Raw genomic sequence first — 24132 nt, forward strand, 5'->3', positions numbered from 1 at the left:
AGTAGTACTGAATTGATTGAATCGACCAAAAGGGATGTCACCTGCAATTCAGCAATAGCTTCAGCTAAGCGTGTACGAACAGCTGCCAACAATTCCTGCAGAGAATCATTAGATGCAGGAATGTAATTAAGAATTACTTGCACTGCCGCAACTGCATTTTTTGTCCCTCTTGTACTCAGCCTGTCCCAGCAGTGTGCTACTTCGTGATGCAATATTGGCAGAGCAATTTTCTCTACAAGTCCTGGAACAAGGTCTGCATCTGCATCTTCTGGTTCAAAATCCTTGACATTCTCTGGCATACCATAGTCAAAGAGAAGAGTGTGCCTGAAGAAAAGGATCATAGCATATCTGAGATAAACCGCCTACTTTGCACAAAACAATTCTTGTTTAACCATAAAGTTTAAACACTATCAAATTTAACCAAGGTCATAAGATGCACACCATTGCATATTATTTAAATCTGCGTCTTCATATAATGGGTCCCACTTCAGCAGCTCCAAGCGTACAAAAGGAGAGAAAATAGCTGGTGCACTCAAGCACATATAAGCATCACGATAAGCCGAAGAGTACAGTCTTTTCCACCCTTCAAATCTTTCTTTAACAATGTAAAGTTGTGAAAAATCTTGCGCAGCATCACCAAAAACATGTTCAGATGTCTGTAACAACTCATCACGACTAGACTGATATGCCTTGCAATCACTATCACTTTCATCACTGCTGGATTCCCCTTCTATATGTTGATTAGCAGCACCATCTGAGGCAGTAAAAGTTGCAGCTTTCTTAGACGCCGTGCGAGCCCTCCTCTGCTTCCGGGCTTCAGCCCTTCGCTTAAAATCTGCCCGTTTCTGCAAGTTAATATCCCGACCAAACTCATCTAACTGAGGAGGCAAATTCAATCCATCTCTTGCAGCCAAAGATGCAGCTTGTGCTGCTGCTGCTGCCGCTGCTGCAGTAGCTGAACCACCACCTTTACTTAACACTGATTTGGCTGCATTAATTGCTGCTTCAACTTCTACCATTTCATCAGCATCATCTGATGCTCGTCTCTCTACAATGGCTGTTGCACGCTCTTCGTGAAGCCTCTGCATTTGCTCTTCAAGTTCCTCAATATAAGGTGCCTTATCCTGCAGTTTGTGCACAAGGATGATGTTTAACAGTTAAAGGTGAAAAATAGTTCAAATTTCTATATTAACAATAACAGTGAAAGTTTTGCAATATAAGACAACCATACAACACCTCTCACAGAAAACTATAACATAAATACACTTTTAAAAACAAATTGTTTGATCCTACCAAAGAAACATATTCATCCATTGAGATCAAATAGCTTCTTAAACGATGCAGAATTCCATGCCAAACAAAGATTTGTAGGTTTAAGTATCAGGTCAGAGACAGCCAATTTCACATGGAAAAAAATATACTATACTCTAAATGCATAATAAAAGGAACAACCGTAACCTTTATCTTACAATTGAGATTTCCATCTTACTGACTTGCAAGACAACCTTTGCAAAGATCGTAGCAAGGTGCTTCAAAAGAATCTGCCACACTCTCTTACTTATATCATCAGTATTGAGAATAGAGAGAAGTCTTGTATGTTAAATGTCATGTTAAATAAATCCACATGATATATAGTAGTTAGTAGAATGTTTATGTTTGGAATGTTGAGACAGGCATGTCATCATAACGTGCATTTCAAGTTTCTGTGAAATTGTGTAAAGCACTTAAGGCAGAACATTGGGTTGCAGTGATCAGGGTACTGGAATATGTAAAAGTGACACTGGACTTTAGCATTCTGTATAGCAAATATCCTAGGCTGGCTGGATTCACACATCCAAATTGGGCAGATTTTATTGATGTTGAAATTCACTTATAGATATGTTTTCGGCCTTGGTATGGGTGCCATCACATGGACCAGTAAAAAGAAACAGGCGGCAGCTCTTTTGTTGTTAGCAACAGAGCATCAAGGAATATGCAAACTAGCATGTGAGCTAGTATGGCTTCAGAGGGTGCTTTCAAACATGCACATTTCCCAAACAGGGCCTTTCACCCATGTTTTGTGACAATCAAAGGGTCCTACAGCTTTCCAAGAATCTAGTATTTCATTAGCGTACCAAACTTGTAGAGCATCATTGACATTTCATAAACATGCACATTTCCCAAACAGGGCCTTTCACCCATGTTTTGTGACAATCAAGGGGTCCTACAGCTTGCCAAGAATATAGTATTCCACGAGCCTGCCAAACTTGTAGAACATCATTGACATTCCATATAGCACCATGCAGAAAATGGATTGGTGACGTTGCAGGATTGTCCGAGGACCAGACTCATACTTACCTTTAGTCATGATAAATTTGTACAATTTTCAGATAAACTTCATGCAGTTAGCAGACTGACCAAGGAGATCTTAAAGTATTATTGTAATATGTGTTTCTAACGGTCAATTAAGTTGTAAGGATAGACTTAAGGAATGTTCTTTTATTATTTTAAGATATGCACTTATCATTTACTATTTGTCAATCTTATTCTTTTATAACTCTTGTATAAAGAAATTTTTGCTCCTTTATTTTTGATATTAAAGAAAAAAAAAAAAAATTCGCTCCTTTGTTAATATTGAATATTTTTTATAATCATAAACTCTAAGAATAAGAGACCTTATATTATATTTTAACTTTACCTGACGGAATATTTACTGTACTTTCCTTTATGATCAATGTATTGACCCTCTTAATTTATTACTATAAACCCATTTTTAATGCAAAATTCCTAAGCCTCATAGAAAATTTATGACAAGCATTGTGGATTTCAAATTGGCTTAAACAGGGTATATTACACATGTCAAAAGCATATTTAGAACTTTCTCCAATTCAGAATTATTCAAAGTGAATTAATGAAATTTAAAGATGTCATTAATATAATTTATACCGTGTTTACTTATTCAAATTTTAACCTGATATTAAATTATTAATATATTTTATACACTGCATTAGGTTGCTGAGATTAATTTCACATTGCAACTAATTGTTTTGAGACAGCTTCTGAAGTTGCAAGAGGCATTGACCAATGGAATTTGTGGAGGCAGAATGGGCCAAAAAGATCAAATCACTGATCCTAGATGACAAGTGGGGGGTTCACCTTGAGTTTCCACCAGCCCGTCATAATTATCATTACCATCATGGTCATTAGTACAAGTACATTGTTTGGGAGAAATCTATGATAGCAATAACAAGATGACCACACCTCTTCATCTCTCTTCATATGCATTATCTCCCAAAGATTACACCACAAAAATGCTTTCTTTGCCTAGGAGAAGGGCTCCATATAAAAACATTGTAGTAGTTAAGTACAAAAGAAGCATTCCAAAGAATCTTCTCAGATTTGAAAGTGGTGGACAAGTTTAGGACTGAATTTGATAGGTTCATCATAGGAAATTATTATTGTGCCTAGTCTTTGAGACAAGTACAATTGGATGATTATACATGGGGTACCTCCGTTGGCGAAGTTATATGTTCCGCCAAACTCTAGCAATAAGAATCTAATTTCTTACAATTGGCAAAGTTGTATGTTCCTCCAACCAGGTAAGCATTTCTGACCATTCCTTTGCATTTTTTAGTGTTATTGACTTCCTCTGCAATTTCAGGAAGTTGCAAGTTATTTGTCTATTAAGCATAATTGGAGTACATACTTCTTTATTCACTCCATTAAATAAAACCAGTTGGAATGTCTACGTCCTTTCCAACTTTGGTATTCTATCTCATAAGGAAGTAGACAAGAAGTAAGTGTGGTGAAGAATTGGCATATGGCTCCTGAGCCTACCAACTATGACGATCCATGATCAATCAAAAATTGTTCAGGTCTTTTGAACTAGAGTTTTGGAATATCCTTATCCAGGTATCTCATTTAGACTCATCCCAACTCCCAACTCCTAACCCTCACTTGAATATTGTTTCACTAAGTATATCATAGTTGTAGTCTTCCCTCTACCTGGGTGCTCGTTCCATGTCTAGCCCAACTTCCAAGCACCACTGATTATTTCATACACTTTTTCCTAGTCAAATTTTAGCCCATTCCTTCAACTCAGTCCCCCTAGTGCATCTCTGATACTCTACCACACAATAACTTCCTTTGTATTTACTGTAAGAGATTGGAGGACAAAATTCCTCCAAAATGATACTAGTTAGTCATTTCCAAAAACAGATCCCTGACATTCCAGTGCTCATTTATCTCATCCAGACTATTTGTTTGAATTTACCTTCATCACATGACCTCCCAATCTCTGAAAGAAGTGAAGAGGTGCTCCCAACCTCTGAAAGTTTTAAACTCCCAAAAAAAAAACTATACTTTCCCCCCACCTACTCCCGTGTATGTCCAAAAACACATTTAGAACCAGATTTGGTTCAAAAAATATCGAAAAAGGTTTTGCCCACTTGAAAAACCACTGCTCAACATTTGGCTCAAATTTTCATGCATTTTTCTCTTGATAGACGAGAAAACAACATAGAGTACCACTAAGCAACCAAAAAATGATATCCGATGGCACCCACAACTCAATATTTATGTAAACTGGCACCAATTTGGAAGTAAAAACAATGTGGTGGTGAAAATTAATCACAGCAATTGAAAAGTGTAGGGACCAAGCATTTACAACATTTCGCCCTACATTGTTTCTAGCAGATTTCATTGGCACTTCCACCCTATACACACAGATCTAAACGCCAGCATTAATTGACATGATGGTGAAACACAGGACTAAAGTTTCATACTTACAAGCATAATTTTGAGTCACAAGGGGACAATTTCAGCACATGGTTTTTGGATTCATGACACCAAAAGCATGGTTCTTCCCTGTAAATGCAAAAATGGCAACATTTGTTCATATCAGAATCATGTGCCCTCGTTGCAAATCTATTTCGGGTCTACATTTCTATTGTAACAAGTTAATCCTTATTCTTTTTCAAGCAATTCATTTATTTCAAGCTACAAATCTTCATTGTGCTTGTGTGTATAATTGTAAACAATTTTGGAGGTATTTGAAATCCTTTATTACCATAGATTATTAAATTTCCAAAAACAAAAGCGCAATATTAGAGGATACTTCTGTCCCATTCCAACAACTTGTCTTTATTTCTATTTGAGAGTTTCCAATGTTGACATTTGTTGTCTTTAGTGCTAATATATGTTAGTTTGCATCCGATAGGTGTTGTAGAACATACATTTCCCTTGTGCAAATGTGCAGGGGAGGGCAAAAACCTTTCAGGATTTAATGTGGGAATAGCAACTATTTAGTTGTAAAATTAATCAAGTAGAACTGCATTAGAAGGTTTAAGCTCTACAAGATAAAGCAAAGCACATTAAACTTATTTCTCTGTCATTAGGTTTTTGTATAGATTTAACTCTATGTTGCATGAATAGGCACTAATCTGATAGTTGAAAGTCAACCGCTCATAACATTTAAACTGAAGAAAACCATTTTAATAACTTTCTAGTGGATTGTTTGCAGTTAATTTGTCTTGCCATTGTGCACAAATTATTGGAGATCCCTACTAGAAGTTTTATGAACTGATAATCGATTATACCATTAAAAGACTTTTGTATGATGTGAGCTGTTGGGTTAATGATGTTGTAAGCAATTAACAGGGAATATATCTGCAGTGACTTCTGCCCTAGTTTTATCTTAAGATCCATGATTTAACCTAGTGTTGTTTGTATGTTCAAGTAATTCTCGATAAAGTAAAGTCCCCTTCTGAAATAGGATTTAATATCAAATAATAATTAAGAAAATAAATATAAATAAATAAATAGTGTAACATGAGCACTAGGGGCCATTCGGAAAGGTTTCTACCACAGGGAAGATAGTGGGGGTGTTGTAATTGTTACAAAATTCAAGAAGAGTTGGCAGATTAACGGATTTCCGGATGATTCATTTATTAACAGAGGAACAAATGTGTTCCTTATAAAGAATTACAAGGACGTTGTTTCTAAAAGAATTACAAGGACGTTGTTTCTAAAAGAATTACAAGGACGTTGTTTCTAAAAGAAACAACGTAGACTGAAGACGGAATTAGAAACAAAACTAGAGACGGTATAGGAAACATTCCTATCTGGACTGAAGAAAAAAGAGACGGAATAGGAAACATTCCTATCTAGACTGAAAGAAGGACTACAGACAAGTAGTTGACTATTATAGAAAGTATAAGATATTATCTTAATACCCTCCCTTAATGGTCAATGTACGGATGTCGGAACATTCTGTGATAACTGAGACCCTCCCTGGATCTACAGAATGTTGAAACCAAGAAGCTTTGCCAGAAGAGTGCTATGACTCAAAATAAGTTGCAATTACAAAACTTCGTTTTTGTGGAAAAAACGGTAAAACCCAGAATCTCACACAACCTTGCGTATTACAGACAACTTGAAATGATTTTTGAGGAGAAAATCAACAAACCCAGAATCTCACACAACCTTGCGTATTACAAACAACTTGAAATGATTTTGAGGAGAAAATCAACAAACCCATAATAAAACAGAAACAGATTCAGAAGGCGAAAAATGCAGCTTCGCCTTGATCAGGACCCGGAGAAGTCGAACGCTGCGTAACACCCAGAATAAGTTGGTCGGTGTTTCGATATTCGAAGATTGCGATGATGCGCTGCTTCCAGATTCCATAATTGCGACCATTGAATTTGGAATTATGTTCGAGCTGAATATTTGTCAGAGATGCCATGGCACGTTTTTCAATGAAAAACTGTGAAAATTTGTGAAGGCACGTTCTTCGAGGCAAAATACGAAAGACCCAGAAGAATCAGAGAATGACCCAAAAGAGAGCTCGAAAAACCCAGAAGGAATCTGCTGTCGTTTTCTGGATCCGCTGGCTCGAAAATCGAGGCACAAAAATCGAAGTCTCCAGAAAAAATGGACAACCCAATTGAGCTCTCGAAAAACCCACCAAGAATCTGCAAACAAAATATTTTTTCGACCCCAAAAATTAGGGTTTCGAAAAAAACGGCCCTAGCTGAAAAAAGCTTGAAAAAACTTCAGATTTCTTGATAAAAAATGGCAGATTTTTCTTCAAGGGTCGATGTGCATGGACGAATGGGGCTAGAGTGTGCTGAACAAACACAGGCAGACCCGAGTTCGGGAATTTCTCTCGGCCAAAAACCCTAAGCGGGTTTTAGAGAAATTCAACAGAAATAATTTTGAAAAAATTTAAACAAATAATTTCACGAAAAAATTTAAGTAATAGCTCTGATACCATGTTACAAGATTCAAGAAGAGTTGGCAGATTAACGGATTTCCGGATGATTCATTTATTAACAGAGGAACAAATGTGTTCCTTATAAAGAATTACAAGGACGTTGTTTCTTTTTAGAAACAACGTAGACTGAAGACGGAATTAGAAACAAAACTAGAGACAAGATAGAAAACATTCCTATCTGGACTGAAGAAAAAAGAGACGGAATAGGAAACATTCCTATCTAGACTGAAAGACGGACTACAGACAAGTAGTTGACTATTATAGAAAGTATAAGATATTATCTTAATAGTAATATGCTATTCATATAGTACTTGAAATGCTACATGAATATCAAAAACATCATAAAGATTATTTCAATTAGTAGCATGATATCAAGACATGTACAAAATCATGTACATAAATTCATAAATATGCATATATACTCTCTGTGTGTAACGGTGACCTTTACAATAGCTAGTAAACCCATTTTCTATCGCAAATGCTACAGCTGCGAATTTGGCTAGGAGGATCCCCGGCAAAGTGATGGTGACACGAAGACAATGGTGGGGGGACTCAGGAGCGCCAAGTCCCCAATCTGTGTGCAGGGAGGTGGGGAGGACGAGTTCCCTTGTTACACTGTAAATAAATAATAAAATATAATTACAAGTTACTCAAGTTTAATGAAAAGTCAAGAAGCATGTAGTGAAGGGTTGTGAGTTCCTCAACCTTAAGATCTAAAAGGGAGAAGATTTCATTTGAAAAGGGACATGAACAAAGCAATGAAAATTAAAAAATTAAATATCAAATAATCATGTTGGAATTGGAAAAGAACTGAAAAATAAACCTAAAATATAAAAAGAGCGGCAATTAAGATTGGTTAAGGAGTAAATAAAATATCGAAGAGACGCCACTCTTGGGAAGATATATTAAGAAATTGCAGAGTGCATTTGAAAAGAGCAAGCGTTTATATCATACTTACATTTGCATATCTGCAAATGAGAAAAGAAAAGTGAAGATCATCAAAGAAATGTTGAATGCATAATTGTAAGGAGTTTGTAGCAGAATTGTATGGAGAGTAAATGCAGATATAAAGGAGGAATATTTGCAGAAATAATGGAATATGCTGATAGAATTGAGAACGAAAGACTATGCAGACTTGAAGGAAAAGAATAAAAAGAAGACGTATTGAAGGTGTGAATCAAGAGAAAATTAATGAAGATGAAAGGATAAGGAAGTGGTCCCTCCAAAGGTAAGGTTTCTGGAGATTTGTAACTCTACCAAAAGCAGAATTGCCGGAAACTCTTCTGTCTCCTTGGGTACGCGTATCCCCGTATCCAATTTGGAAGCATATCCAATACTGCCCGGATACACATCGAATATTGTACCCGTGTCTGCCTAACAAACTTGATTTTTGAACCGTACCAAATACTATGGGATTTGTTTTTTTTTCTAAGATTTGACATAGATCTTCCCTTTAAAGAAAAAAACTATATTAAAGCAATTTTTTTTAAACAAATAGTATAAACAAAACCTCCACCGAATGAGAAAGACAAATAAAATGTTTTTCTATTTCAGCAACCCATTTTTGGGTTATCTTCTAATGCAACTCTTTCATGTTTACATATTGTAAAGCATTAAATTAACTTATAAATATTTATGTAGCATTTATGTGTCAATATTTCTTTTGAGATAATGAAAATCTCCTACAATAACTTTGAAAACTATGTTAAATATATGTATATGTGCATCCATATTAGGGGTCTTAAAAAAATGGTTGTATCCGTACCCAATAGCGTATCTATATTTGTATCCGTATCCATGCAACTTTGCCAAAAAGTGCTACTTATGAAAGGTTGTGACCATTACAAAGGTGCAGACATGGTGAAGGGGTGTGACTCTCCCTCATGTTGGAAGACAAAAAAGTTTCATTTGAGAAGATAAATAAGTGGTTCCCTCATATTGGAAGATAAAAAAGGAGTGTGACTCTACCTCCTATTGGAAGATAAAAAGACTCAAATCCTATGGAAGGTGGTGGCACTTTCACTGGAAAATTATTAAGGGGAGATCATTCCAAGCAAACATCAATACATCACCACTTGTCAATGCATCGCTAAATCAAGCAATCCATGATTCAGCAAAGGTTGCATCAAACAATCTATAAATTAGCAAAGATCAATTCAGTAAAGTGATCAAACAATCAATCAAATCATCATCAATCAATTCACATGTTGGAATCAGAAATCAATTATCAAATGTCTATCAAACCAATCAATTCGTCAATCATTTAAATGTCACCTTATCATATCCACAATCACTGACTCAATCATCAACAAGAAGAAGACACAATAAGAAAGAATGGATTAAAAGGTCACACCTGTGACCTGGGTATGGATATTATGTGGAACATGAGTACATCAGAAATCTCTTCGTGATTATCTTTGTTGAGTTATATATGCAGTTCTGGATCATGATATTATGTGATTGTTCATTTATGTATGTATGTATGTATGTATATTTCTGAGTTAACATACATTGCATTATGATCTGAGAATATTTTGCTATTATATTTGCCGCATTCTGTATGTACTGTCTGACTGTTAGGGTTAACAGTGATGAGATCACCTTCCAAGCATGTCAGCTCATGACATGTGACTAAGGAGTCCCATAGGGCCGAAGAGGGACAAGGGACTACCTTTGGGCTTAGGAAGAAGGGACTATCAGAACACCTCATTGTGAATATTCCTCATAGTCTCTATCATGGTGAATAAATGCATGGACATTGAAGGTAAGGTAGAAATAACAAGATTGACGGTAACGTGGAAGGGCACTACACTAGGTAAGCCACTTCATATGGATGGCATGGGCACCATCAGGCTAAGAGGGAGAATGTATCTGCTCTTGGGCCTGGGGTACGGGGTCACTAGGACACCTCATTGAGTCAACCAAAATTATTACTCCTATATGTAAGACAACTTAAATCTGATTGAAGCAATCTATAAATTTAATTTGCATTTCTAATATATGTTTATTTCTAATTTAAAAATGCCTAATTATTAATTATGTTTGTAAACGATTCCTTGCTTGTGGGATCTCAATCAGAGAGAAAAAAGGTATTAGCAAAATCCTATGGGCTTTAAAAAATTGTAATCTAGAGCAAAAAATTGGTTCACATAATTTGGGGATGCTAAATACAGCTACCAAATCATCATTGTGTGAGAGTTCATCTTAGTTTTTCCATCCATTTTATCTGGGAAAACCATCTTGAGCTCACCAGGGTTCAAAGTGCAAAAAAGTTTTTAATATTCTTGTTTGTTGGCCTTCACAACCCCTAATTTGTCTATGTTGACATAAGAGCCTTAGGGTTAGGGATTAAAACAAGAAATATAACTCACCCTTGAACAACATAGAACACAAAAGAAATTCATCTACCTCTAAATCAGCATCTATTTCATTTCCTCCATCCCACATAGACAACATTAGAGCCTTTTTTGTGGATCTTCACCCAAGAGAGTATGCAACTCTAAATGCAAACTCCAAATCTTTATATCAACATGACATTCTTTATCACAGTGCTTAGAAAGCCTTACATTGTCTAATATTTTAGCCATGGTATTAGCATTAATTACCTTTACTATCTTGGTTCATCCTATTGCTTGTGCTTATTGTAGGCGATCCTCTTCATACCTAACTCAAAATAGTGTGCTTGAACATGTACCCCATCTATGTTTTGGGGCTTGACCATGAGAACAATCCTTCGTACATGATCCAACAATCCTCCCACATAACTTTTCAGCACCTCACAATCCAAAATGTCATTACCAAGTTGAACTAGTTTCTTATCACTAAATGTTTTAGCACTTTGTTTATATTCCTGCTTCAAATGACACTTAGTTACCCAATTTGCATCTTGGAGGTGCAAACCAAGTCCAAATGCACTATGATCTAGATGCATCCTAAATGTGCATGCAAGACTATGGATGTGTACCAAGCGCATCCACAAGCCTAGATGTGCAAGATGGATGCATTTGAAGTGCACTTAGGCACATCCACGGTCTAGTCCTAAAATTTGACTTTAAAAACTCATTCAAAAGTGACTTAAAAGACAATATTTACTTCTTTTTACTTTTTTTGGTGCGCCAAGGAATTTTGTGCGGTTTCAAAGGTCTTAGTTTGGCAGTGCACGCTACGCCTGCCTCAAGACCCTGATAAGGGGTGATGTCTCCCACCCCCCCACCCCCAATTTCATTTTTTAAGTACACTACAAATATGGTTTGCACAGTATGAATATTTGATGATGTTATAGTGTTTTAAGGTTTATTTAATTGGCATTTAATATTTATATTTGGCAGTTGGCATTGATCAATGCAGTATCATACTATCAAATGATTTAAGTTACAGTTTTGTATATTTCTTTGAATTTTGTGTGTGTGTGTGTGTGTGTATAGACACACACACACACACCCAAACCCCAAAAAAAATTGCATGAACCCGCATTCTTATACCCGTACTCATATTAATAACTTAGAAATGATGTAATTACAAAAAATGAAAAAAGAAATGGCGAAGCGATGTTGGACTGGAAACTAGAGAAGATTTTCAGCGAACAGCAGGAATTTAGAGAGGTTTGGGAAGTCAGGAAATGGATGGGAACCATTCAAGAGACATGAAGGAAGGGTTTACTGGGGGGATAGGAAGGGGAGGTGGCAAAATGGGAACAAATCTTTTAAGGATAGTTTTCAATGAAAGAAAGTGGGACAGAACAATGAAGATAAATGGCAAAATGAGAGAGCAAGATAGAATGAATGTGGCTGGAGAACTCACCCAATGCAAATATTTACTTCACTAAATTTGGGTGGGAAAGAGGTTTTTGAAAATATAGCTAAAAATTTGAGAAAACCACAAGCTGTTGAAAATCAGGATAAGCAAATGGTCGAGGATCAGAAATGGACTCGGTGCACAGTGGAGAAAGTAGTGTTAAATAGTAGCTTGATAAAGGGGAGAAGTGACTTTCTGGAGAAAAATGTTTTATTTCTGAAATGGGGTGGGCCAAAGTTTGAAATGGAGAAGGTTAAAAAATGGTGTGATGAGAAATGGGGGGAAGTGAAAGATTTTAAAACTATGGAAAATGGTTTCTGCATGGTAACAGTTGAAATAGCACAAGATAGAGACTAGATTTTGAATAGTGGACCATATTTTATGGATGGGTATGGATTCTATTTAAAGAAATGGACCATCAACTTTGACCCAACAAAGGAGGTAATAAAGGAACTCCCTATCTGGATAGGGTTAAGAAACTTGCCTCAAGAATATTGGTAGAAGCAATGTTATAGAGTGATTGGAAGCAAACTCGGAACATTTATTAAGGTAGTAGAAACGGTGGATAAAGAAACTTTGCAAATTTTCCCAAGGATATGCATAATGTGGAATGACTACCACCCAATCCCGGAAATGATTGAGATATTTAGTGATGGAGTTGTGTGGAGACAGCCAGTGTCTATGGAAGAGGGGTTAAAGGTTAGTGAATTTTGTCTAAAAGAGAAACATGATTCTGAAGAGTGCAAACAAGATGGTTGTAATAAAGAGAAGGAAGTGGAAAGGCTACTGAGGAGGGCGACAAAGATTGCAAAGAGTTTAGAAGTGAAGAATGGGTAGAATGAACAACAGTGGAAGAGGGATAATACAGAAATAGAAAATGTGATGATGGTAAAAACTAGAGCAAATAACTGTCATGAAAGAGTTTGGAGGGGCTATGAGTTTATGGATGGAGATCAGAGGATGGGAGCAGATTTGGAAGCAGAAGAAGGAGTCTTAAATGTACAGCATAATAAACAAATGGGTGATGCTGACAAGCAGTAGAGGAGTGAGTCGAAGATTTGTGAGATAGGGTTTGGTGTGAAGGCAAGGGAAGAAGAAGAAAAGGGAAGGACAAGCAGAAGTGCAGAAGAAACTGAAATAAGGATTCGCAGGGTAGAGAAAGGAATCAAAGAACCTCAGGGGGGCCGATTGCCAATTAATAATGGTATCAGAAAGACCAGAGGAAGGACATAAAGAATGGGAGGAGACTAAGATGGTGATATGGATAGGGGGGATTGGGGATGTTTTTAAGGATATTGAAATCTCCCCAATCAAAAACTTAAAAGGAAGATCAAGGGAATCAAGTTCGGAGGAGAGTCTTAATGGGGAGGAAACAGATGGGGGTGCAAAGGAGGAAGATTTTTTTTGGGCTCGAGGAAAATTTGATCCTTAAAGAAAACAGAACCATTGAGAAATCTGAAAGTAAAAAACATAAAGTGTCGACTGGGGAAAGCCAAAAAAGGGGAAGACGAATGATCAATGCATTGATTCGGATAGCTGGAAGTGAAAGAGGCCAAAGCAAACTGAAGTCGGGAAGGGGAAAGAACCCCTCCCGGAAAGGATGAAGATTCTCTCGTAGAATGTCAGGGGATGCAATGCCCCTAACAAAACTCACTTGATTAGGAGAGGCCTGGATCAAGCAAAACTGGATTTAGTGTTCTTGCAAGAAACCAAGGTAAAGATAAGTGAGGTAGAAGGCATGAGAAGAAAGTTTTGTAGATGGGAAAGTGAATAGGCAGCCGCTAAAGGAGCCTTAGGAGGTTTATGTGTCTTTTGGAAAAAGGAAATAGTAAAGGGAATTGTAATACAGTCTAAAAGGAACTAGCAATGGTTAAAGGACTCCTCAAAACAATTGGGATATGATCTCAATGTTATTAATGTATATGGCCCAACTCAAAGCAGCGGGAAGAAAGAACTCTGGAAAACATTAACAAAATTGTTAGAAATTTTACAAGATGAAATTACCATAGTAGGGGGGGATTTCAATGCTATATTATACCCAAGAGAAAAAAAGGGAGGAAAAGGATAGAAGTCAATTCCACAGGAGGACTTTTTAACCTTTGTGATGGATAATGGACTAATCAATATATCTTTCAAACAAGGAGAGTTTACATGGAACAATCAGAGGCAAGGTTTTGTTAATATTGCTGAAAAATTGGATAGGTTCCTTTTTGGGGGGGGATTGGACTAAAGTTGATTGGTCTGTGGATGCGTAGATTATGCCTATCCATGGGTCTGCCCATTTTCCCATTAGTCTCAAATTACAAGAGGAACCCACACCTGATCGGTGCCCTTTTAAATTTGAAGCTATGTGGCTGAGAGCGGATGGTTTTAAGGAAATGGTTGAAAGGTGGTGGCAGGAAGCTTCGAAGAGGGAGGGGAACATGGCTTTTAAATATTCAAGAAGCTTCAATTTATAAAAGGAAAATTGAAGGTGTGGAATAGAGAATCATTTCAAAACATTTTTAAAAGGAAAAAAGAATTGGAAGCTGATTTGAAAATCTTGAATGATAAAATAATTCAAGGTGGAATGGATGAGGATGATTTTTAAAATGAAAGGCAGCTAAAAAAAGAGTATGAGGAGACCCTGTTAAGAGAAGAAATGTTTTGGAGGCAAAAATCTAGGGAAACATGGCTGAATGAAGGGAATAGGAACACAAAGTTTTTCCATAACTCAGTAAAAATCAGAAGAGCTTATAATAAAATCTTCTCAATTAAAAATGAAGAAGATGAGATGATAAAAAACCCCATCATGATACAAAATGTTGCAATCAATTTCTTCAAGGATAGAGGTAGATCAGAGGATGGGGGAGAGGATTTAGATGAGGAGGTTTTGGAATGCATTACAAATGAGCAAAAAGCAAGGTTAAATGTTGTGGTCTCTAAAGAGAAAGTAAAAAAAGCGCTTTGGGGCTTGGGGAAAGACAAGAGTCTAGGACAGGATGGATTCACAGGAAGTTTCTTTAGACTCATATGGGAATGTATTAAAGATGAAATCTAGGAGATGGTGGAGGAATCAAGAAGGGGTGGAATTGTTATAAAAGATCTAAATAACACTTTTATAGCCCTAGTCCCAAATAAGGAAGAATGTAACTCCTTTGATGATTTTAGACTTATCTCTTTATGCAATATTGTGTATAAAATTATATCAAAGGTTGTGGCGAATAGGCTAAAAGAGGTACTGAAAGATGTAATCTCAGAGGAACAAAGTGGATTTGCTCCACGAAGATCAATTTTTCAAGGGGTGATTATAGCTCATGAAATGATCCATTCGATCAAAACAAACAAACTTTTCAAAATGATGATCAAGTTGGATATAAGAAGAGCTTATGATGAGGTAAATAGAGTCTTTTATTTAAAGTTTTCAAAAAATTTGGATTTAAAGAGGAATGGATTAGTTGGGTAAAGGGCTGTTTAAATTCAGTTAGGTTTTCAGTGCTGGTTAATGGGAGTCTCTAAGGCATTTTTGAATTAGAAAAAGGGATTAAGACAGGGTGATCCTCTGTCTCCTTTCCTATTCATTATTTTGGTAGAAGTTTTAGGAAGGCTAATTAAGGATAGAAGGGTTAAAAGCCTATGGAAAGGGATCAAGGTTGCATGGAGAGAAGACCCAATGTCACATCTACAGTTTGTGGATGACACATTCCTCACGGGAGAAGCCTCAGAACGGGAAGCTAGATTAATGAAGAAAACTTTAGAAATTTATGGGTAAGTTTCAGGAAAGAAAATAAATTGGGCAAAATCTGAAATTTTCTTTTTTAACACCCCTCTTTATAGAAAAAGAGATATAGGAAGAATTTAGAATATAAGACAGGGAGTTCTGCCGAGTAAATATTTGGGCATCCCTCTATTCCAAGGACAAAATAAAAGTGAAATTTGGAAGGGATTAGCTAAGAAGTGTTTAAGGAAGATGGAAGGTTGGAAGGGTAAGTGGCTAACCTCTGCAGGAAGGATTTTGTTGTTAAAATCTGTTGTTTCAGCAGTTCCGATTAACTCAATGATGTGTTTAAAAATCCCGAAAAAGGTGATTAATTTAGTAAATAGACAAATGAGGAAATTCTTCTGGAGTGGGGCAGGAGAGGGAAAAAAATGGTCTTTACTAAAGTAGGAGAAAATATGCAGGCATAAGAAATTTGGAGGGGCAGGTATTAGAGACTAGACTACAATGAATATTGCTTTAGAGGGTAAACTGGTGTGGCAGCTAGCAAATGATACTGAGCAGGTGTGGATGAGGATTTTAAAGGCTAAATATTTGGATTCAAATGAGAATATAAGGATTTTAACTATTCAAAATCCGATAAGAGGGTCAGCAATATGGAATTTTATGCTTTCATGCAGGCATGTCATTACTGACCATACATCTTGGGTCATAGGAAATGGAAATAGGGCAAAGTTCTGGGAGGATTCTTGGAATGGATACAAATCTTTAGATGAGGATTCAGGTGATGAACACTTGAAACTGAAATTATATGAGAGGTGAGGCAGGAATGTTCGAGATTATATGGAGGAAAGTGATGGGGTTCTTGGGAAAATTTGGAATTGGAAAGACTGGAGAGTGGAGGGCCTTTCGGATGGACAGCAACAATCCCTAAGGGAGATCTTCAAGAATAGGAAGGTCTACATATTAAATAAAGAAGATAGAATAAGCTGGTGTGCAGCAGCTTCAGGTAAATATTCAGTTAACGTGGGATATGAAATTTTAGATTCTAAGGTTGATGAATGTTTTGAAGCAGGGGACTTATGTTGGAGTAAAGAAATTCTCCCAAAGGCTGGCACATTTGCATGGCTAGCAATTCAAGGAAGAATCCTAACAGAAGAGAGAAGACGAAGATTTGGTTTCCAAGGACCTACAAAGTGTGTAATGTGTGGAAAGGATGAGGAGAATGTAAATCATTTACTGTTAAATTGTGAGATAGCAGCAAAATGTTGGAGTCACCTTCAAGGAAAGTTGGGCTGGGTAGAACCTTGGAGCCCCTCTCTCAAGGCATTTTTCATTGCATGGCCGAGGGGAGGAAGAAAAAACTGGTTTGGATGCATTTGGAGAATATGCCCCTCAATAGCAATATGGGAAATCTGGAAGGAAAGAAATAGGAGGATTTTTTAGGATAAATCATAATCAACTGATCAACTTTTAAATCGAATAGACCATTCTATTGAAGAAGTGGTGAATGCAGCAGTCTTTAGGAAAAATTTATCAAATAGTGTGTTTATGGGCTCTGATAGGGCAATTCAGAATAGATGGCCAGCGATTAAAATTGGAAATGCAGGAGATACACGATTAGCAAATTCTAAAGCCAAGAAAAGGGAGGAGGTGAAGTGGGAGGCTCCTGAAATAGGCTGGCTAAAAGTAAATTTTGATGGAGCCTCCAAAGGCAATCTGGGAAATTCAAGGGTTGGATGCATTGTAAGGGATAATCTAGGGGATATAGTGGCTTATGGAGCATTAACACTGAAGGATGGGACAAATAATGAGGTGGAGTTCCAAGCTGCCTTGTTAGCTTTAAAATGTATAAAAAGATGTGGAGGGAGGAAAATTATTTTAGGAGACTCAATGGTGCTGGTGCAGGCGGTGAGTAAAAATTCAATTATGGAGGAGTTAAATGGGTTTGAGGAGTTTAAAATATGTCATGTGTTTAGAGAAGCTAACAGGGAGGTGGATGCTTTGTCAAAATGGGCAGTAGGTTTAGTTGGTGATGGGAAGACAATATTTGAATATTGTAGCCATTGGAATATGATGGAGGAAGTAGAATTTCACATTGATTAAAAGTTTACCTGTTTAAGGCAGGTCAAATGCATTGGAGATAGAATGAATTGATGACCGACGTCATAAAGGACTATCAGTACGAGAGGAAGAGATTTGGGAAACTGGCATTTATTACACTCATTATGACAAAGGGTGGCAATTTGCCGGTTTTGATATGTGTGGGAGAATGATGGGACTTTTGCTTCAAGGGGAAGGCAGTTGAATAAAAATATAGAGTAATGAATGGAACGAAATTTAACCACCTAAACAGTAATCGACAGAAGTGAAAGCGACAGATTTGAAAGCAAATGGAGGCAACCTTTACCTTCTGAACTAGTCGATAGCAGAAAGCTCTTTTTGGGCTAGTGCAGGACAAAAGGTTAAAAATGTTGTTAAAATGCCCAACGCCTGGAGTAGTGGATGCCGTGAAAGAGACAATTGGTGAGCTTTTTCAAAACTCTACACATCATTGGAAGATCAATGAAGACATTGCGGCAATCTTAATGGCGTGGGGAGTGGAAGTTGAACGCCAGGTGGATGAGGTGGAGTGGGTGGAGAAGAACTTGTTCCCTGCAGATTTAATTGTAGGAATAGACTCCCTCTTAGAGTGGGCATGGCTGGGGAAAGGCTTTGATTACAACGAATGCTATGAAGATTACAAGGAAGGAATGAGAAGAGGCCGAATGGGATTCCTGTGGTGGCCAACAGGAGTGGAGAAAGAAGTTTATAAAGAAAGAGAAAAGGTGGCATGGACAAAATTGGTGGCGGAAATTGAAGGCTTTCTGGAGGAGAGTGGGCAGAGGGTTAGAGGTTTTTTCATAAATCACCCGAGGAAGAGGAGAAGTGCAGGGGAAAGAAGGATAAGGAGGATGGATAGGGAGAAATTCCTAGTGTGGGTGGAAGAATGATGAAGATGAAAGGGAAGAAAGGCAATTTTGCCGAAAATTTTGTGGCATAAGTGGCAGTCATGTTCGAAGTGATCAAAGGAAGGGACTTTTTGAGGCAAGCTTTGGATTCAAAAAGCGAAATAGAGAAATTCAAAGAAAAACGGATAGTTTTTGATGGCATGTTGTGGGCGACCGAGATACTGATGTTGAGGAATGCGTACAGGAAAAAGGGTCGAAACGAGGTAAGGACAAAGATAAAGGAAAAACCTGAAATTTCAAATGATAAACTTTAATTTCGTTCCCCTCTGCTTTTTTTATGTTTCTAATGAAGCCAATTATGAATGGCTATGATGTATTTGGGATGGGCTTTCTTGATAGGGGGGCTGAGGGATTTAGGAGTGTTGGTTTGTACAATTTAAGGGTTTCTAGTAAAAGAAATGTGCATGTAAAATGGGTGGCTACCTTGGGAAGCCAATTGTAATTCTGTAATATTGATATTTTATTAATATAAAAAAACCTATTACCGACCAAAAAAAAAAAAAATTTAAAATGGTGTAATTACATCATTCTTACCTATTCACAACAAATTGGGTTGACTTATTTCCTCACTAATGGTTCATAACTTTTCCCCTAGAAAAAGTTCTTCATGGGTTTTAATAATTTTTTCCTCAAAAATTATTTGTTGGGTTTAAATAATATTTGCGTCAAAAATCATCTATTGGTTTTTAATAATATTTTTCATCAAAAATGATGTTGAATTTTAATAATTTTTTCCTCAAAAACTATATGTTTTGTATTTCTTGAATCCAAGTTCCTTTGGTTTTGATCGAGATGGGTTTTAGCTAGTCTTGGTCATTGACATTATGCAAATCTAAGGAGGTTCCCAACAGCAATAGAATGTTCTAAACAATTTATGAGCACAAGACATGTACAATCTTCTACAGGGTAGTTAGAAAATGACCATTAAAGGAGGGTATTAGAATATTGTAAAGTTCCTTTAGTGGTCATCTTAGTTAGTCATTAGTTTATTAAGTAGTTTCTGTTTTCATCTTTAGTTGACGATAAGGAACTTTCATCACCTTTGTTTGATACATCCTCGACTTACCATAACAAAGACAAATATAGACAAAACTAAATCTCCCTTTGCAAAACCCACTAATATTATTTTCTGCAATACTCTTTTAACATATGGTTGGATATGAATCTTGGTCTTGGCTTTGGCTTTAAATAATTTCTCAGAAGTAGAATATTCCCTTCTCTCCAATTGCCTTCACAAATTCACCTTCTTCTTGATGCTCTTATGTGGGATCCATTCTTAATGTCAAAGCAAAAATCATGCTTTCTAAACCATCAACTATTCTTCTGCAATAAATATCTTTGGGACATAATCTTCTAGTGCCAAGAAAAATCCTCTCTACACTAATTATTGGTCTTTTCGCCCCACACATGTTTCATTTTTTCATTTAGCATAATAGAGAAAAGAAGTGCTTGCAACATAGAACAATGACTATAAATACACCATATACTGTAAAGTAACCAAAGTACGAAAAAAATCCATAAGAGTGAACTTCGAGAGCCACATAAGCTTATATAAAGCTCTACCACAAATAAACAAGCTCCCTAAAAACAAGCTCTACATTTGTAACTAGCCCTAAAAACCAAGAATGCCTCTTTGTTGTAACAACTAATGTTGGAAGAGTGCAAACATGAAAGTTATTACACGTGTCTCCAACAACCGTATTATATTAAAATTTACAAGTTGCCTCCACACACTATATCTTGACTCGAACAACCCCTCAAAAATAAGAAATGGAAGTTCAGCTGTCCAAAAGTGCAAAAAGACCAAGTTAAACACTTCATATTCCATTTCTATTTGTTGCATAATGCTTAGCTGCTTGTGCCAATATTAAATCATCCTGACGTTTTCCCATCAACTGTAGTAAACAGAGCATTCAAAGCCACAATCACATACTTGTTATGGTGATTATACAATCACTATGCTTGGAGACCAATGGTTTCACCAAATGAGGAAATAGACTTAGTTTTGTCACTTAGATTCAACTGAAACTCTTCCTTGCAATGTTCTAGACCACTAACACCATGAAAACAACCAAAATATAGCTGAAGAAATCCACCAAAGGTACACTCAAAACTTACTTCTAAGCTCCAAGACTTCATTAACTGAATGTCAATCCTACACTCACATATTAGTTATGGCATTAACAGTTACGCAATCACTACATAAGGAGACCAGTGGTTTCACCGGAAGAGAGAAAAAAACATTGAAACACAAGGACTCACACCCCCCTCAAAATCTCAAAGTAGCTGCCCCCAAGACATCCCCGCACTGGGTACTTGGTGTAGCCGCGTACCCTCACCTCCACCATTTTGTAACCACATCACAATCGAGACTGGTACTTGAATTTCTATTTGATTTTTGATTTTTGAATGTAACTATTGGGTATGTACTATGTTACTATGTTAAATGTTAAATGGTTTTGATTAATGTTACGATTTGGCTATGTTCAAGTGTTTCAATTTGGTATGTCATACTAAAACATCATTTCATAACTAGCTTTTCAAGAAGTACTAGTATACTTTACCACCCTACCCCTTCCACCCCCCCACCATCCCCCCGCCTTCCCAAAATTGAAGCCCTTTGTCCCACTGTCCTAGAAAGTCATCCCAACATCCCCCAATACCGGTATTACACTGGAAAAAACTTACTTTGTCACCTACATTTTGACTCAGGCCCATTCTAACAATGTTGTGGACCACTGACAATGTGAAAAAATCAAAATGTAGTCCTCTCACTGACAAAACATTCCGAACTTAGGCTCTACATTTCATTCTAACCTCTAGGACTTCAAACTTCCACAATCCATTTTTTGGATAGCGAGATATATATTTAAAAGTGATGATGACATATAGATGCAATGCAACATCTATCAAAAAAAAGCATAAATATGAGTCAATTTGCAACTAAGGAAGATTTGTTACATTAGAAGGTTTTGTTACATTGAACTTCTGATAGGCTTTTGTAGACACCATTTTACAAGTAAAAAAATATCAATCATTTCAAAAATAGGCATGAATGGTTAGCCAGAATCAAAAAAAGAATCCATTCAATAGCTCATAAGGCTATCATTCTCTATATGTATTGAAATCAATGCTAGCATGGAAAAGTGATCAGATGGTACCTGTAGAAAGTCACATAGAACAGCAACAAAGTCCCGGAGCTTTTGCATGAAAATATATTTCTTCCCTGCAGATGCTAGAGAATTCTCAAGAATGGTTATGTTTGTCAAAGAAGTAGATAAGTTCTCATCTACTCTGTATAAATCAGCCGTGGTCCTTCCATGACTTTCCTACAATTCAAATATACTAGTCAGTTAACAGTTAGAAGCACCCAGAACCAAACATAAAGTAACAGTATGATCTGATAAATCATTACACTTGACTCCAGGGCATGAAAGGCACACAAAACGATAATACTTGGTTAAAGCCTAATAACACAATCAATGTCATCCCAACAAGAGGTAAAAATGAAAGTAACTACTGTTCTAGGTTCAGTGATTCTTGTAATAAAAACGCAAGGGGTTCTAAGCATCAAATGCTGTCATTATTTTGAAATGAGCAACTCCCCTGCTAGGAATGGTACTCATGCATTCCCCTAATGTGGTGGCTAGCAACCAAAAAGGTATCCTTTAAGAAATGGCCTCTTAAAAATTATACAGAAATCCTAGTGAGTCCAAAATAGGGAAGCATAATCTCGTATGTGAATTTTTTCATTGAACCATAAATGTTTAGATGGTTGGCAGTTTTTCCCGTGTATCACATTTTTTGCAATTCACAGAGCACATATTCCTGAATCTATATTAGTTGTATGGTGATTCAATTTCCAAATATACTATCAATATATCACTTGTAAGAATAGATGTTCAAACGTGTGCAACTATAGACATTTAGAAATAGATATAGTTCCGTTTTGTTTCAGCCACACAATCAACTGTGTTATTACATAGTATTGGCACAAACTACCAATGTTGCCATGTAATCTATTTGATGGTCATTGCATCATTCAAGAGGGGATTTTCCCAAATGAATGGAAATTATTATTATGTCAACATCTATTTAGTCAATGTTACTGGCCGTCAATTTTGAAACCTTTTGTATTTCCCATTTATCTGAATGGTGTGCCACTTTTTTGTTGCATCAGGGTTAGGAGTGGCAGCTGTCGGCTGTTTCAGTAGTCATAATTTGAATTCAGGGATGTGTATCCAATTTAAATTTCTTTCAAATATAATAAACTATAGACCACAATAATAATTTTCACAACTAAACATAGATATCAAATCAGCCAGAAATTGTAGTTTAATAGTTGATTATTTAATTAACATATAACATTAAGAATATAGCTTAAAAGAGTCAAATTTATCTTTTGCAGTGGCTACTAATTTATCCTCGAGTCTGCAGTGGTCTACTTCTTAATGAAATGCCTTTGAAACCTCTCCAAATCTGCCTGATATCTACTTAAGAATGCCACAAGCTGCTAGTTGAAAGGACATTTCAATTCAATCTGAGATTATTCAAATTAGCAAAATGGTGTTCTCCATGTAAAATCATTCTAAAGAACAGTGGGTTTTCATCCTCTACTTCCGGATATAGAGGGTTTTCATCAATTGCTTGATTGAAATGAAATCCCCTGCCACACACAGAAGAAAAATCAGATACCAACACAAAGATACTCCTACTTATTTAAATAATATTGTTGTATTTAGTATCAAGGTCAATTGTGTCTTATGATAGTTTTAATATCGTTCTTTGTTTCTTTCAATCCAGTTAGCTTTTTTAGTTGTCAATCATTTCTGTTATGGAGAGATCTTTAGCAATCTCTTATTTGAGGAGTTTGTTCCTTTGTTTAGTAATGAATATTTTCAATCATTTTATGGTATCAGAGCAGAGATACTCTTTCTGTGAGTATTTGACAAATTTGGTTTTAATGAAATTTGTGGTGTTCTCACCACAAACTTTTGGGAAAAAATTTCAAACGTTTCTGAATGATTTTTTTGGCATTAAATTCAAGGATTTTTTTTCTGGTTTAAAAAAAGGGAACCCGTCATACGCAAATTGTGACATCTTATCAGGAAAACCGTGTTAGAGGTTTTTGTACCACCTGCAGTGCATGCGAACTACTCATAAGCCTGCACTGCTCAAAATTTTACTGCCCGTGATCTGAAATCCACCTGTCCTTCCCATGCCTGAGTTCCATTTTTTTCTGATTTCTTCAACCCATGAGATCTGCATGGTTTTGTTTGAACGGTGAAAGGATTTATTTTGCACACTGTGACTAGGGAAATTACACACCTCATTTTCTACTTGTCTTTGGCTACATTTTTGTAAGAATTGTAGTC

At 36.5% G+C, this 24132-nt stretch overlaps 1 protein-coding gene across 1 annotated transcript in view; it reads right to left on the reverse strand.

Annotated features, from left to right (window-relative positions):
• LOC149533577 (GC-rich sequence DNA-binding factor-like protein) overlaps positions 1–24132 on the reverse strand; it is a 54828-nt gene that overhangs the window by 13824 nt on the left and 16872 nt on the right. The window contains exons 3-5 of the mRNA XM_089803183.1: positions 21919–22086; positions 442–1124; positions 42–324 (exon numbers count right to left, since the gene is read on the reverse strand). Coding sequence (XP_089659309.1) covers positions 42–324; positions 442–1124; positions 21919–22086 — 1134 coding nt within the window. The remainder of the gene's footprint in view (positions 1–41; positions 325–441; positions 1125–21918; positions 22087–24132) is intronic.

The sequence above is a fragment of the Cupressus sempervirens genome, chromosome 10 (genome assembly GCF_028749045.1).
Source record: "Cupressus sempervirens isolate cs-2001-9-10 chromosome 10, ASM2874904v1, whole genome shotgun sequence".
NCBI lineage: Eukaryota > Viridiplantae > Streptophyta > Pinopsida > Cupressales > Cupressaceae > Cupressus > Cupressus sempervirens.